Consider the following 13,577-nt stretch of genomic DNA (forward strand, 5'->3'; position numbering starts at 1 on the left):
TTAACTTGAGTTCCATAGCCATCTTGTAATTTCAGGTTAAATCCAAATGAACGAATGAAGTGTTACTGAATTATAAACAACCAGACACAAAAACAACTTGGGAGTGTATTGAGGGTATTCATAACCGGAAGTGACGACAAACACGTATTACACGTGCGAAAAAGTATTATATTTTTCCGATGCGAAATAACTAAAATTAGATCATCCATACAGACACACATTGAAAACGAGTTTTTGTGAAACTTCCAATGACTTTGAAATATATTTCTAAATAAAAATGAGCTTGACCTCCATACCCAGGATGCACTTCGTTCTATCCATCTTGTCGAGTGGTGAAGCGGCAGGCAGCAGTTAGCTGTTCGTTAGCTCCTACCGCTGTGTTAAAGTGCTGGTTACATGTCAGCTAGCTGCTAGCAGCAGCTGGCAGAAGTGAGCTGTCCACGCTAGGAGAGGCTAAACTTCATCGACTCAAAGACGTTTTCTCTGCCTGCTGCTGGATTATAAATGTCGTTTCAAAGCGGGTAGAAATGTTTACATCATGATACGGCACATGTTGTTGCCAAGTCAGGGAAAATTAGCTAACATTAGCTTAGTCGGCTAGTCTGCGAGTAATATATCAAGAAGAGGGACTTCTGTTGGCTCTGAGACCGGGCCCGCCTCAGGCTAAAGGGCCGGTGGCCGCTGCTCAACTACAACTTTGACAACGGCCTGTCTATCGCTCCGGAGCCGGGATACAAGGACCGCCGACCGGCTGACAGGAGAGGCTGGGCAGGAACGCGGCATCCGTCCGTGAGCTGTGACCGGATACCGCACATCTCAGGAGTTTCGGAGGGTCTGGCCTCTGGTTTGCGGCACTTTACTCCAGCGTCCGAAGACGAAGGACGGTTTTACAATGTCTTGTGATGGTACGTGCCCGTGTCCTATCATCCACTTGTGAATTACTCAGTGAGAAACTAGTTGAACACTTCTGCTGGGAATAGAGCGACGAACTCGACGCAGATAGTCATCATGTCGAAAATGCCGACGAAAAAGAAAAGTTGTTTCCAGATCACAAGTGTCACCCAGGCTCAGGTGGCGGCCAGCAGCATCACGGATGACACGGAGAGCCTGGACGACCCAGACGAATCCAGGACGGAGGACGTGTCATCGGAAATATTCGACGTTTCTCGGGCCGACCTCGGTGTGTGTGACAGGAGTTCATCCGAGGAAACTTTAAACAACGTCGGAGAGGCACACGACGGCCAGGCGTCTTTCACGGCTCCTGTCAACGGGGGGCTCTCGTATAAAAGCAGTTGCACTGGTCGTGTTACCCCACATAATTTAGTAGGAAGTGTGTCTTTGCCAACTGCAACTCAACCCTTTGTTTCAAACCCAGCCAACCATCCGGTAACAGGCATCTGTAGTGCCCCCGCTGCCACGGTCTCCACCAGCGTGGCTCACACTGCTCCTGTGAACACCAGCTGTAGTTCCCGTTTCAGGGTCATTAAACTTGACCATGGTACCGGAGAGCCCTTTAGACGTGGCAGATGGACGTGTACTGAGTTCTACGAGAAAGACTCAGATTCGAACGTTAATCGGACTGTTGACAACAAGCCTAACGTTACCCCGGACAATATAGACCGGGACAGTGGGCTGGGGGCCACGAATAACTCCGTGGTCAGTACTAGTACTTTTTCCTCACATGCTTTGGAGAGTTCTGCCGAGAGTGGCTACTCGGCTACGCATCCTGCCCATTCTTCTGAGCCTCTGCAGCAAGGCTACAACTTGGTCCCACAGATTGGGAGTGGATCAAGTGCCTTCCAGCCCACCGGATATACGCCTGCCACATCGCAACAACCACAACAGGCCCAAGTGAACATGCAGCCTGTTGCTTCTCAGACCTTCCTCTCTAATAATCTGAATGGTATGCATCAAGGCGCCATGCAGAAGTCTCCTATTATGCCTCCACCTGCTTCACAGGCTCAACAGTTTGGCTATTCAACTCAACCCACTGGCATCTCTACCAGCCAACCGGACTATCATCAGCAATGTTTCGGTTCAAGCACTCAGAATCTTCCTGTGGCACCCTTCTCTATGGGACTCTCAGCTAGCCAGGGACCGGGCGGTGAGACCCCCTCGGCCGTTGGGCTTAACATAGGCAATGCACCAGCTGTGGGTCCCAGCCTTCCACTGAGTGGCCTACACCAACCTGTCAATCGGACTCAGCCTTCAGGAGGGTTAGGCCTAGCTGCCACTCCTTCAGATACTACCACTGTTACCGCCCACAGTGGTGTCCAAAATGTGCCTGCCACAGTGCCCAGTACCACCAACACCCATGCTGGTGTGCCAAGTCAGGTACCTGGCACAAGAGGAATTGTCCAGCCCCAGGGACCCCATGGAGCACCCACCACAGGCTTCAGTAACCAGGCAGAAAATACTAGACAGAAGTCGGATGCCCTACCTCAGCCTAGTGTTACTGTGATTACTGCAAAAGAAAGTGTGAAGCCCCTCATCACGGAGGGCCTGAGCCTGCCGAGCCCTGCTGTCAACAGCCTTTTTGGTATCCACATTGCCATGGACGGAGATGAGGACAGGTAAGAGGTTCGATTAAAAAGAAAAAAGAACATCCTTATAAATACCACATTTCAGTAACTACATCTAAATGCCATCCATACTGATTAGTTGAAAACGCAACTCTATGAAGATGAGTTGACCCCACAGAAAATGAGTATCAGCAACACAGAGGATTGTAGCTCTGCATCTGGGATTACTTGATCAGACCTTAATGTTTTACAGTCTTAAGTCGTGTGGTTAGGCTTCATAACTACCATTAAATACTTCTCATTTAACATCTGCCGAAATTCAGCACAGTGTACCAGTATTTTTGTTACATTTGAAGTGTAAGACTTAACACAGTTTCTTAGAGCTGTGTGAAGGGTGTTAATTGGGAGTTTTACTGAATCAATGAAAGTGACTAGTGACATCAGAACCTTTATGTGTTTATTTTTCCGGGCACAAAAGACTGGATAGCACCCTTTATTATTTTGTTTATATTGGAGGTTTTCTCGGCATACTCAAACCGGACAGTTGTCCTGTCCCACACACATAAATCCAAGGTCTTTTTCAGTTGTATTCTTCATGTGGGGTACAGTACATTTGAGCATAGGCCAGCTATTTTTAGGGTTGCGCAGCCAGAGCTGAAGGGTTGCTACTCTTTGCCATTCCAAGCAAGTACAAGAGGTGATGTCTGAGCCACAAATGACCTAGTTGTGACTTGAGTCCACAGACACTCACACATGCATCATCTGTCCTGTATTTTTTGGGCCTCAGTATTTAGCTGTGTGCCCCGGCTTGTCTTCAGTGCTTATTAAGAATGGTACACCCTGGGAAGAAGGAGGGGTTGTTAGTTTGACATTTCTCTTTCTTGTAGTCTAGATATTCTGAGAGCTCATCATGTTTATCGAGTGATATTTTTTCACAACACCATCACACATGGTTTGGTTATGTGTAGGAAAAAAATGATTTCATGTGTGTAAGCCAGTGCCTTTATTTTGATTAGAGGCCATTTGAGACAAAAAAGTGGAGTGACAACACTGAATGTTTTTGTAACTATGGCAATATGGCAGCAGTACAGGTCACGGCGGTACAGAGGCCAGTCATTCACACAGGCACAAGTCTACATTGCACACACACACACACCCCTGTGGCAATGATAGCAGGTGCGTAAGCTGTGGGGTGTTTGGCACATGGATGACATGGCCAGACTGAATCAGCAGGACAATGTCTGCCCTATGCTTTGGTACCATAAACAATCTTTGTAATCCTGTTTATGTCCATGTCGACACATGACTTAAAATAACTGTTAACCTGTCACAAGATTAAGGATGCTACTTTTTTGTCAAGATATTTCCCAATTTCTCAATTTTGTTCTTTCCTCACAAACATGTCGTTCTCTAAATGTTGTAAGAATTTTATGATGACTCAATTTGATCACGGAGGACCAGATGGGCATGCTTGAAAATGTTTATAAAATCCGGAGTCACGTCACACTATATCCTGGTTAATTCTCAAATATCTTTTGACTGAAGCAATGTCTTTTTTTTATTTTTTTATAAGCAAAACAGTCTTTTCTTGTAATGGTGACACAAAAACATGGCATCCGAGTCATGTTTTTGCAGTGGATTTCATTGACCAACATCCTTTCAACACCCCATATTTTTTGCTGATGATGTCTGACTTTGTGTTATATTTGATAGAGTTCAGATTTGCACATACCGTACACCCTCCTAAAGAGAGGGGAGTTGCTAGATAAGGTGGTATTTTGGTGTTTTAACTGCTGCATGGGTAAGGAACAAAGTGTTTTGGATCATTGAAAATTACCTTTCCTGTCCATCATGTATGTGAACCTAAGAGCATAAACAGCCTTCTGTATTAGTAAGAAATTCAAATGCCTATGGCAAGTTTTAGAAGGTTTTAAACCTTTCATTGTCTAGTCAATGTTATCAATTTCTTGCGCACTGCCGCAGCTGGAAGAAAACAAGGCAGTGAATGAATATTGAAAAAATAATTTGCCAGTTTTGTGCTATTGATGACACGTAGTCACATCGTATGATCTCGAGTGCTTGTAAGATTAATTTCATCACTCTTGTTTGGTACAAATAGAGATTTGTCTACCTGCACAGCAGCTGAAGTGGCTAAGCTGGTGGTAAACTCTTGGATTTATCATGAAAAAACTGAAAATCCCTAATGCTGCCAGTACCCTCTACATGGACCATGTTGGTCGTATGAAAGAATTGGATATCAATCTGTATACTTTTGAGTCAAAGAAGCGCATTAGTTGTGAAGCAGCTTCTACAATGTTCCTTGGCCATAAAAACTAAATGAATCTGGCCACAATCGGTTTGAAATAAGTAGATATTCTGTCTATGCGACACATCAATTAGTTCTGTATGGATTAAAATGGACTACTGGGCTACTTTAATGCAGAAGGCTTTTTTTTTTTCTAGGAGTAGGTCATAATCAGATGTCGATATTTTCATAAATGTAACAGTTGGTATACAGGAAATGACTGATTTCCCTATGACGGTTTAGCTTTGAGTTTCTGTTTGCTTTTACCCCACTCAGGTAAAAGTCAAAAGATTGAAAAAGCAGGTTTTTAGTTAGGTGATTATGAATTAAGGTAAAGAAAGATAAAAGTTTCTTCCAAAGGATCCCAAGTAAATGCTTCCAACCTCATCTGATTATAAATTCATTGAGAATTTCATTATTATCTGTTGACAACGTGGGACCAACTATCAATGTAAGAAATAGCCACTGACAGGGCAAGGTGAGGTCAGTCAAACAAATTCTGTTAAATACAAAGTTGTTCGTCTGTATATCTAAATTATTAAATGTCATTATACATTTATTAAGAAAAAGTGTCGTGTCAAAAAGGGACAGAAAATCAAGATCTCCCTTTTACCTTTTCTTTTGTTCCAGATAAAACTGATAACAAGCAGACAATGCAGATAGTATTACTTAATCAAGTTCCACTTGGAGAACAGGAGGAAATTACAATGATAATTAAGATTTAATTAAACATTAGTTCCACATTTGTATTTCTGATCTGTCTCTAATCAGAGGTAAATCAGTAGACATTGTATTTCAACTTTGTAAGTATATTTCAGATTTTTTTCCCCCCATTTAAGTCCCTACACTAAACAAATAGACAAAAAAACTAAACATTAAACCCCCTACACAGTGGGATATGTTTTATTAGCATATTTTATGAGTATATTGTGTGTTATCTTTTGAGTTTGTAAGAAACATTGGAAGTTGGTCGCCATGTGTAACGTGACTGGAATGAAAGCACATTGTCCTTTTTTGGATTTGGCCTGGGTTTAGAATAATGTTGTGAAAATATCCAGTTGGGTCAAAAACAAAATGCGCAATCACACATCATTGTATATTAATCTGCAACCATTTTGTGTTGTCATAGTGCTAGTGAGCCGAGTATGAACTCCACTGTGCATCCCACCCTTTTTTTTTTCTTTAACCCCATGATAGTTTGATAGATTCAGGGGATGGGCGTCAGGACAGGTTGGGCCCAAGAATTAAGTCTGAGATGGGTTTTGTTTGTTTGTTTGGGGTTGTCACAGATCCTGGAAAGAAAGGGAGCAGCTAATTTTTTTACACAGGCAGCTGACATGCTTGAGCTTCCCAAGAACTGATCCTACATATGCCGAATTGCTTTGACTGTCAGATGCCCCAGGTTTCAGTTCGAGGGGACAATCTCTTGACCAAGTGTTTTCAGATCACTGTCTTATCTGCTGTGTTATTTGGCTGCTGTCACTTGCTTTTATTTTATTTTCAAACTGACTTGTGAACACACGCTCTCCTTTTTCAGATTGCTTGTGTAGCAGTCTCTAATCAAAGGAACTGTGTTGTCGACAAAGGTTATAGTTATTGTGAATTTGATCGAAAAAGGACTGGTCAACGTCACCAGCATTAATTTCAATTTAAGTGTTTTTGTCAAATTGGCTTATGATATTCTGCAATATAAGTTGCCAACCGGAACACAAACAAAAGTGTTGTACTTTTTCGACAGTTAAGCAAATTGAGGTAAGATGTTTAAATGTTATAAAATCCATAGATGTAAACATTTTCAATGAAGTCAGGGAGCCAGTGGTGAGAGGCCAAGTGATTGTATAAGTTAGCATAGCAAGACCCACCCTGTTATCTCAGCAAGATGTGGTCAGGGGATCCCTTCCAATTAGAGTGGACCTGCCAAAGCAAGTAAACAAGTGTGCTTCTGGCAGCCTACCATAACTAACTCAGTATGTGCTGAAGCAAGGCCATAGAATCAGCCGCAGAGTATGTTGCATGCTGTTACAGGAATGTTGAAAGTGTGTAAACTGCTGGTGTTTATTAGCTTTCCTAAAACGGTCCAAGCTTAGAACAGGTTAGACCCCCCCCCCCCCTTTAATGCTTACAGTATGTTAAGTATGTACCAACTCATTGGAAGGAAGTCCAGAGACTAAAGAGGACCTGTTGACAGTTCCTTGTAAGCAGGCTGCGCTTGCTACATGGAGAAGGGGTTTCACGACTTCTAAACTGTCATATTTCAATGCATGTCCCACCTCAACAGTCCTGGCTGAATATTAATGATTTAGCATTTCATCATTTTGTCATAGGGAGAATTCGATCAAGCAAACTGTTAAGATCTAGCTTTAACTGAAGTTGAAAATTGTCTTTGCTTTTTGGAAAAAAGTTACACCCCTGTTTTTTGTCTTAAATTCTAATAATTCTGAAACACAGACCGTGTGTTAAATGGCACGTGCTGGAAAATCCCTCATTCACCTTAAGACTAAAGATGCCAAATATCCCTCATTGGGTTTCAGTTTGAGTCACTATTACAGGATTAGCTGTTTGTTCCGCCTGACCTTTAACTGACTGTGAAATATTGAGGGTGGTTTTTGAACGAAACTGATCTTATTCTGTATTGTTGCCGTTGCTTTAGGTAGTGACACTTGCACTAAGAAAAAAAGATTGGCAAATCTCACAGATATGATTGTTTTACATCCAAGCCCTAAGTGGTTTGTTTGCAATTAATTAATTTGCAATTTAAAATTATACAAAAAAATGAATTAATTATTTAAATGGCTCCTCACTCACTCATTTGACTTACACTATGCGGCATTTGTGCAGGTCATTTCTCTCGTAATAATAATACTCTTATCAGTATACATGAAGCGGTCATATATTCTATCCCAACAAATGACTTTAACCTCCAGCAATATACAAATACTATATTGTGAAGTCCTTTTTAACTTTGACTGTCACAGTTTGTTTTTTGAGCGTGAGCAAGTGATGATTTAACAGGAAGTGTAATGATAGTGTTTATTAACAAGCACGGAAATCAGGTTTTTATAAGAAAATGGAGCTATATTGTGCAGCTATACTTTTAACTTTAGAAGCAAGGGTTAAACAAGGAAGTTTCAGTGCTTCCGACCCCCCGAGATGTCTGTGTAGTTAGTAACAAGGATGTGTGGTAAGCATGTCACCCAGCTGCATTTGACTCATCCATTCTTCTTCCTGCTGACTCTTGCTTTCAGTACTTGTCATCAACCAATCTGGTTTTGTGATTTTTACTGATCTGTGCTAAACTCAATGTGGGTCTTTGTATGTTAAATGGAAATGTTTTACTCTTAACAGTTCTTTTGTACCAAACTGGAACAAGGTCAGTTTAACTTCTCTTTTGCCATCCATACAGATTAAAATTCAAATGTGTGTTCCTCATCCCTTCTCAGGATTTCCAAAGGTCCCTGTTGTAGAAGTTGTGCCATTCAAATGTAGCGTGGATGTGAGGCATAAGGGGACTCAACTGTTCTACGGTGAAAATACATGAATACTAAAGGTGATTTTGACATCTTGGTTGGGGCTCAAGATAAGATTCTTTGTTGCAACTCTGTGGTAAAGCCACTCTTTTGGCTTCCTTTTATGGTGCTTCCAGAATCTTAGTGACCTATATTTAATAACATGAATTTTCAGTTATGCTTGGTCTTTTCATAAACACAGCCCAAACCTGCTGTAGAAATCTCAATTCCCCTTTGCAGTACCGTATAATTTCATTCTTTTTTTCTTAGAAAGGTACTGTTATTGAATTGACCAATTTATTGTTCTGGTTTCGATATCCGGTTAATTTTCTGTCAGATATTTGTCCAGAAACGACTTCCTCTTCATCTCAAGTCATATTGGTCTTGTCTTCACTTGTCAGTATTTAACAATGTCACCTTTGCTTACCTCAGTTACTTAAAATTCAGCTCAGAAGTGGATGTGAGTCACTGTGACCGGTGTTGCTCGCTCATTTGAAATAACACTTAAAAAAACCCAAAATGATATATCTCATTCTCTTTGAATCAGATTGGACTTATCACAAGTTCACCACTCATTGCAGAAAGAATACGTAGAAGTACTATGCATTTTATTTGGAAGTGTCTCAGATAATGTCAGTGAAGTAATAAGACAAAATGAAATGCCATTTTATGAACAATGCTGATTTCCTTATTACCTTTTCCAGAAAGTCACATATTCATATATTTCTTGAAATAAAGGGAAACCTGTATCATGATGTGATATAAGCCTACTTGCATGTAAAATACTTGCATTTAGTACATATTTAAAACAAAATCTGTAGAATCGGATTACGCTGTAGGCTTTTTGAAATTAAGAAAAATGTGATCAGACAAAGTTTACCTCAGGTTAATGTAATTGGACACACCCAGTGAAAGCAATGTAAAAGGACCAGGTTGTGATTTGTCACAGGAATCTGCTACTCTTCATTTGAACTGGGGATATGAATATCCAGGCAACAAGATATACGGAAAGTCCTTCCCCTGGTTCCTGATGTATCAGAGTCAGAATGGAAATTGTCCTGATTTGTCAATTGTGGTCAGATATAAGGCTCCCATGTCGCCCTCAATGATTGTGATTAGAGCCTGTTTTACTGAATTGTGCAAAAACAGTCAGTTCCCAACATTATTAGACACATGTACTTCTCCGAGAGAAGGCTGGGCTAAACAATGAGATTTTATATAATCAAAAGTCCATTATTGTTATGTACAATACTTACTTACATTTCCAGAGGTGTAACTTTTTAATTTGGTTAAAGTGTCATAACATGCAATTTAAATAAAAACAAGTAAATGAATCACAGTGCTACAGAGATTCCGTGGTCTCTGTTTGCAATTCTCTGAGTGACTTGGGTACCTTGCTTTAGAAGGATAGAGAACAGCTGGTGATGTGAAGAAAGCAAACGGCACCAAAAAACAGTCTAGCTGAGGGTCATTTCAATCCGATTAGCCTACCACAATTGCATGGTTTTTATGCATCTTATCGGATAGTCTAAACCATGATAGAGAGCATGTTTCAGCCTTAAATTGAAACAATGTCGATTGTATATTGCCGATACCGTCCAATTATTTAGTCTGCCAAAAAGCTTCAAAGGGATTGTAGTTATTTCTTCACTTAGAATAGAACAGTTTGTTAAATCATTTTAGGCTCTAAGTTTCGTCATTTCCCTGTAAATTGTATCTGCAGAGTTTGTAATAGCCTTGCCACACACTGGAATGGCAAATTCACTGAAGAGTGACAAGCCGCTTTTAATTTTGGAGCACAAACCAAGAGAGTTTGACAGAGTATGACAGAGTTCACCGGGCCAAGTTCAAGCTTTAGGTACAATCCTACACTTTATTTAACCAGTTGAGTCACTGTGCCGCCAAATGAAATTGAGCAGATTGGGTGCTTTGTTGATGCCATGCAATTGAATGAGCCGCCCCAGATCCTGAGGTTCACTGACTCATCGTTACTCATGGTAACAATTATGTGAAACCAAGCGAGCAGAAATGAACATCCATTGCTTATGAAAAGGCTCAGACTAGTGTTACATATTTTCACTCATCTTTCACTTACTTCGTATGATTTTCTTAGGTGTTCGCTGACATAGTTTAGACCTTAGCTGTCATCCTATTGACTGAGGATTTTTAATGGCACTTGTTGTAGGAACTCACAGGATTTATTTGTGTGTGTGTGCAGACTTTTCAAAAATGTAAGTTGAAAAACTCCTTAGCATATTATCAACATTTAAGATATCAAATGATCTAAATATCTGGTGCTGTGTTCTGCTTCAGTCATTGGAGTAAATGAAATGGCAGTAGAAAGACAAATCTACAGGGCTGTAAAGACAGTACAAAAGAATTTAAAATAGGCTATTGATTATCAGTATGGGAGGGTGTGGGGGTTTAACTCTGTGCTATGATAAAATGATGGGCTCCAGGTCTAACATTTGCCATTAGTTTGTTTCTGTCCTCTTTTCAGTTGTAGCAGGTGTCTTATAACCCAATTTGCAGTTAATCTGTCTTGCAGTGTCATAATTTCAATTTGTGTATTTTATCTTTTAGATTTTTATGCCTGGTAAAATTTTAGTCTGGGTCCTCCATAATGTCTCTGTCACTGGAAAGACTTGTTATTCTGTCAAATTCACAATATATGCTTTATACCATTTCTTACTGAGCTTTGAAAGTGAAAAAGCGTAGAAGTTGGTGTCTGTTAATGACAGTGAAGCAGGCAACAAAGTGAAATATGGCACGATTTTGCTTCATACTGACTTTTTCAGGGACTTCAAGCAGTGACCATTGAGGTGATGTGAAAGAAACTTCAGGGCCTAAAATACAAGAGAGATGTGTGTTATTTTGTCGAGAACAAACTTTCCTTGCTCAGACTAGTTTGGAACCTGTCCTGAAGAATGATTTCAAAAGAGGTAACCCCTCGGGTCTTTTCTGTTATTGTTTTCATGACAGTGACTTCAAGTAGTTGATTAGTGTGAAAGCTACGTTGAAAGTACCTCGGTGGGAAATGCCTATGTTTAAACTTAAATTCAGTCACAAATACCCTAGTAAAGTCACTTTTTATAACAGGGTGTAACCTTTCATTGACAAATGGGCTTGGTTGGATTGTCAGTGGCCTTCTTCGAGTTATGCTACAGCTTTTTTCCAAGGTAGTTATTTAAATGAGTCATATTTAGTTTTTAGTGACAACTTTGCTCCTACTTTTTGTGCATTTTTTTCAGTTAAATTCCCAGCTGTACTATTCCACTTTGTTAGTTTTAGTTGGAAAATATTGTGCATGTAATTTGAATCAGCAGCTTTATCAAGCGATCAGTAGGAGTATATAGTCATAAAGGCCCATTCCGTAGTCATATTTTCAGGTTCCTTCAGCAATAAATTTTTACTGGTAAAATTTGAAAAAAAAAAAAAAAAAAAAAATTAGAATAATCCTAAATCATAGTCGTCCATAATTTATTTATAACTGGATAAAAAAAATTCAAGGAGAAAAATAGCCTTGCATATTTCCTTCCTAAACATCAGAGCTCTTTATTTTTCATTTTAAATTTGTTACCCGGTTTATGTATTTATTGATTTATTTATTTAATGATATTTTATAATCAGCTGAAGTACAATGCAGAAAAATGGTATTATGCACAGCAGTATCCTTTTGGAAAAACTTTCACATGATTGATAAAATGGTATGCTCTGCATCTTAATTTTTTTATATTTTGCCTGGACTATGTTTTATTTTTCTTTGAGTTACAAATGCCATCTAATAGTAAATTCACGTAAATTCAAGATTTCTTTTTGTGTTAAAAACCTGTAACCCATTTTCACCAAGGAAAAGCGTTTGTGTCATATGAAAGCAGGCTACGGTGTTTTAAAGATGAGAAAATGCATAGGCAAGCTAGGCACGACAGTCCTTCCAATGGTGGTTGAGTAAGAGCTAAGCTTTGCTCAGCAGCTACTGCAAGAAAAATGTAATCGTAAAGCTGATCCAGAGAACCTTTACCATGAGGTCGAGCAGTCATGGGAAAATCAGTCAACTTCTTGAAAATACCCACCTAATGAATGCCTTAGGGCTCATGAGACTTCATGTCACGTTTCTCGCTTGTCTCCTAGGGCTTTAGGTCATATGGATAAGGAGCTGTTTTTATGAACATGCAACACGGCGTAAACACGTTCTACCTCTTCAAACTAATTCATCAGAGGTGTCAGAATATTTCCCTTGAGCAACAGTGGTGGTTTGAACTACTCAACTAGGTCATTTATCAAGACAGCAACTGGATTTACTGTAGAACTAAGAAACATGTATTGAACACTTTAAACCTTTTTAATTTGACAATACCTCACTCTTCATCACTTTATGTACTCTGATGGATCACTATCAATTTTGAGTTACATCAGTTAGTAGATTTTTGCACCAATTCTTGATACTGTAGAACCACATATAATGCAAATACATAGGTCATTAACCATCATACATAGGTGATTAACCACGTCACCTCAGTTTGGTAGCTTGTTTAGATTTGAGTATTGGAAAATCTACTGTACTTACCAATTTTGTCCCTTTGTATGTGGCATCACACATTGAAACACACATTATTGAGATATTCATTACAGTAAATTTGTGGTAGTTTTTACTTAACTTGGGGATTACCATCAAGTCAATGGTATATATGGGCCGACTAGCTCAAGTTGTAAGGGCGGTCGTCTCTGAACTGAGAGTTCTGCTTTGATTCCTGAGCTTCACCTAGTCTGCCCAAGTGTTGTTTAGCAAGACACTGAACACTGCCCAGGCACCACTCAAGTGGCTGCTCACTACTCTGGTTCACCAATGACGGGGTAAAAATGCAGACTAATTTCCAGCACAGGATGAATAAAGTATTCTAAATGCAGAAATAAATAAACAAACGCTGTGCCATCATCTCTTCTTTTCTCCTACCTCTCTTTCATGATAACACAGTTTAACACTGTGATATCAAGGAGAAATTTTCATCTGGCAAAAGTAATGTATAGATTCAAACGTGCCTGATCATAACCACTATAGGAAAAGATACTAATGGGTGCACAGATGCCAGCAAGCATGTTCAATATTTACAGTCATTGTTGCGGTGAGGAAAAATATTGCGCGATAGGGGTTGAATACTGGCATTTGAATTTTCTTAATTTTGACATGGTATTTATAGGTTCATGTAAGATTTCTGGTCTTCCCCCAGCTTCTCTTCAGTATCT

At 39.8% G+C, this 13,577-nt stretch overlaps 1 protein-coding gene across 3 annotated transcripts in view; it reads left to right on the forward strand.

Moving 5' to 3' along the window:
• Positions 1-323: 323 nt before the first annotated feature.
• tsc22d2 (TSC22 domain family 2) overlaps positions 324-13,577 on the forward strand; it is a 30,736-nt gene continuing 17,482 nt past the window's right edge. For 2 of the 3 annotated variants that reach the window (XM_086161623.1, XM_086161625.1), the window contains exon 1: positions 331-2,573. In XM_086161623.1, coding sequence (XP_086017749.1) covers positions 1,009-2,573 — 1,565 coding nt within the window. In that variant the 5' untranslated portion in view covers positions 331-1,008. Of the gene's footprint in view, positions 2,574-13,577 lie in introns of all 3 variants that reach the window. The other variant, XM_086161624.1, reaches the window with a different exon arrangement.

The sequence above is a fragment of the Fistularia commersonii genome, chromosome 16 (genome assembly GCF_037954325.1).
Source record: "Fistularia commersonii isolate RoL2024-O1a breed Wild chromosome 16, RoL_Fcom_v1.0, whole genome shotgun sequence".
In the NCBI taxonomy this organism is placed as follows: domain Eukaryota; kingdom Metazoa; phylum Chordata; class Actinopteri; order Syngnathiformes; family Fistulariidae; genus Fistularia; species Fistularia commersonii.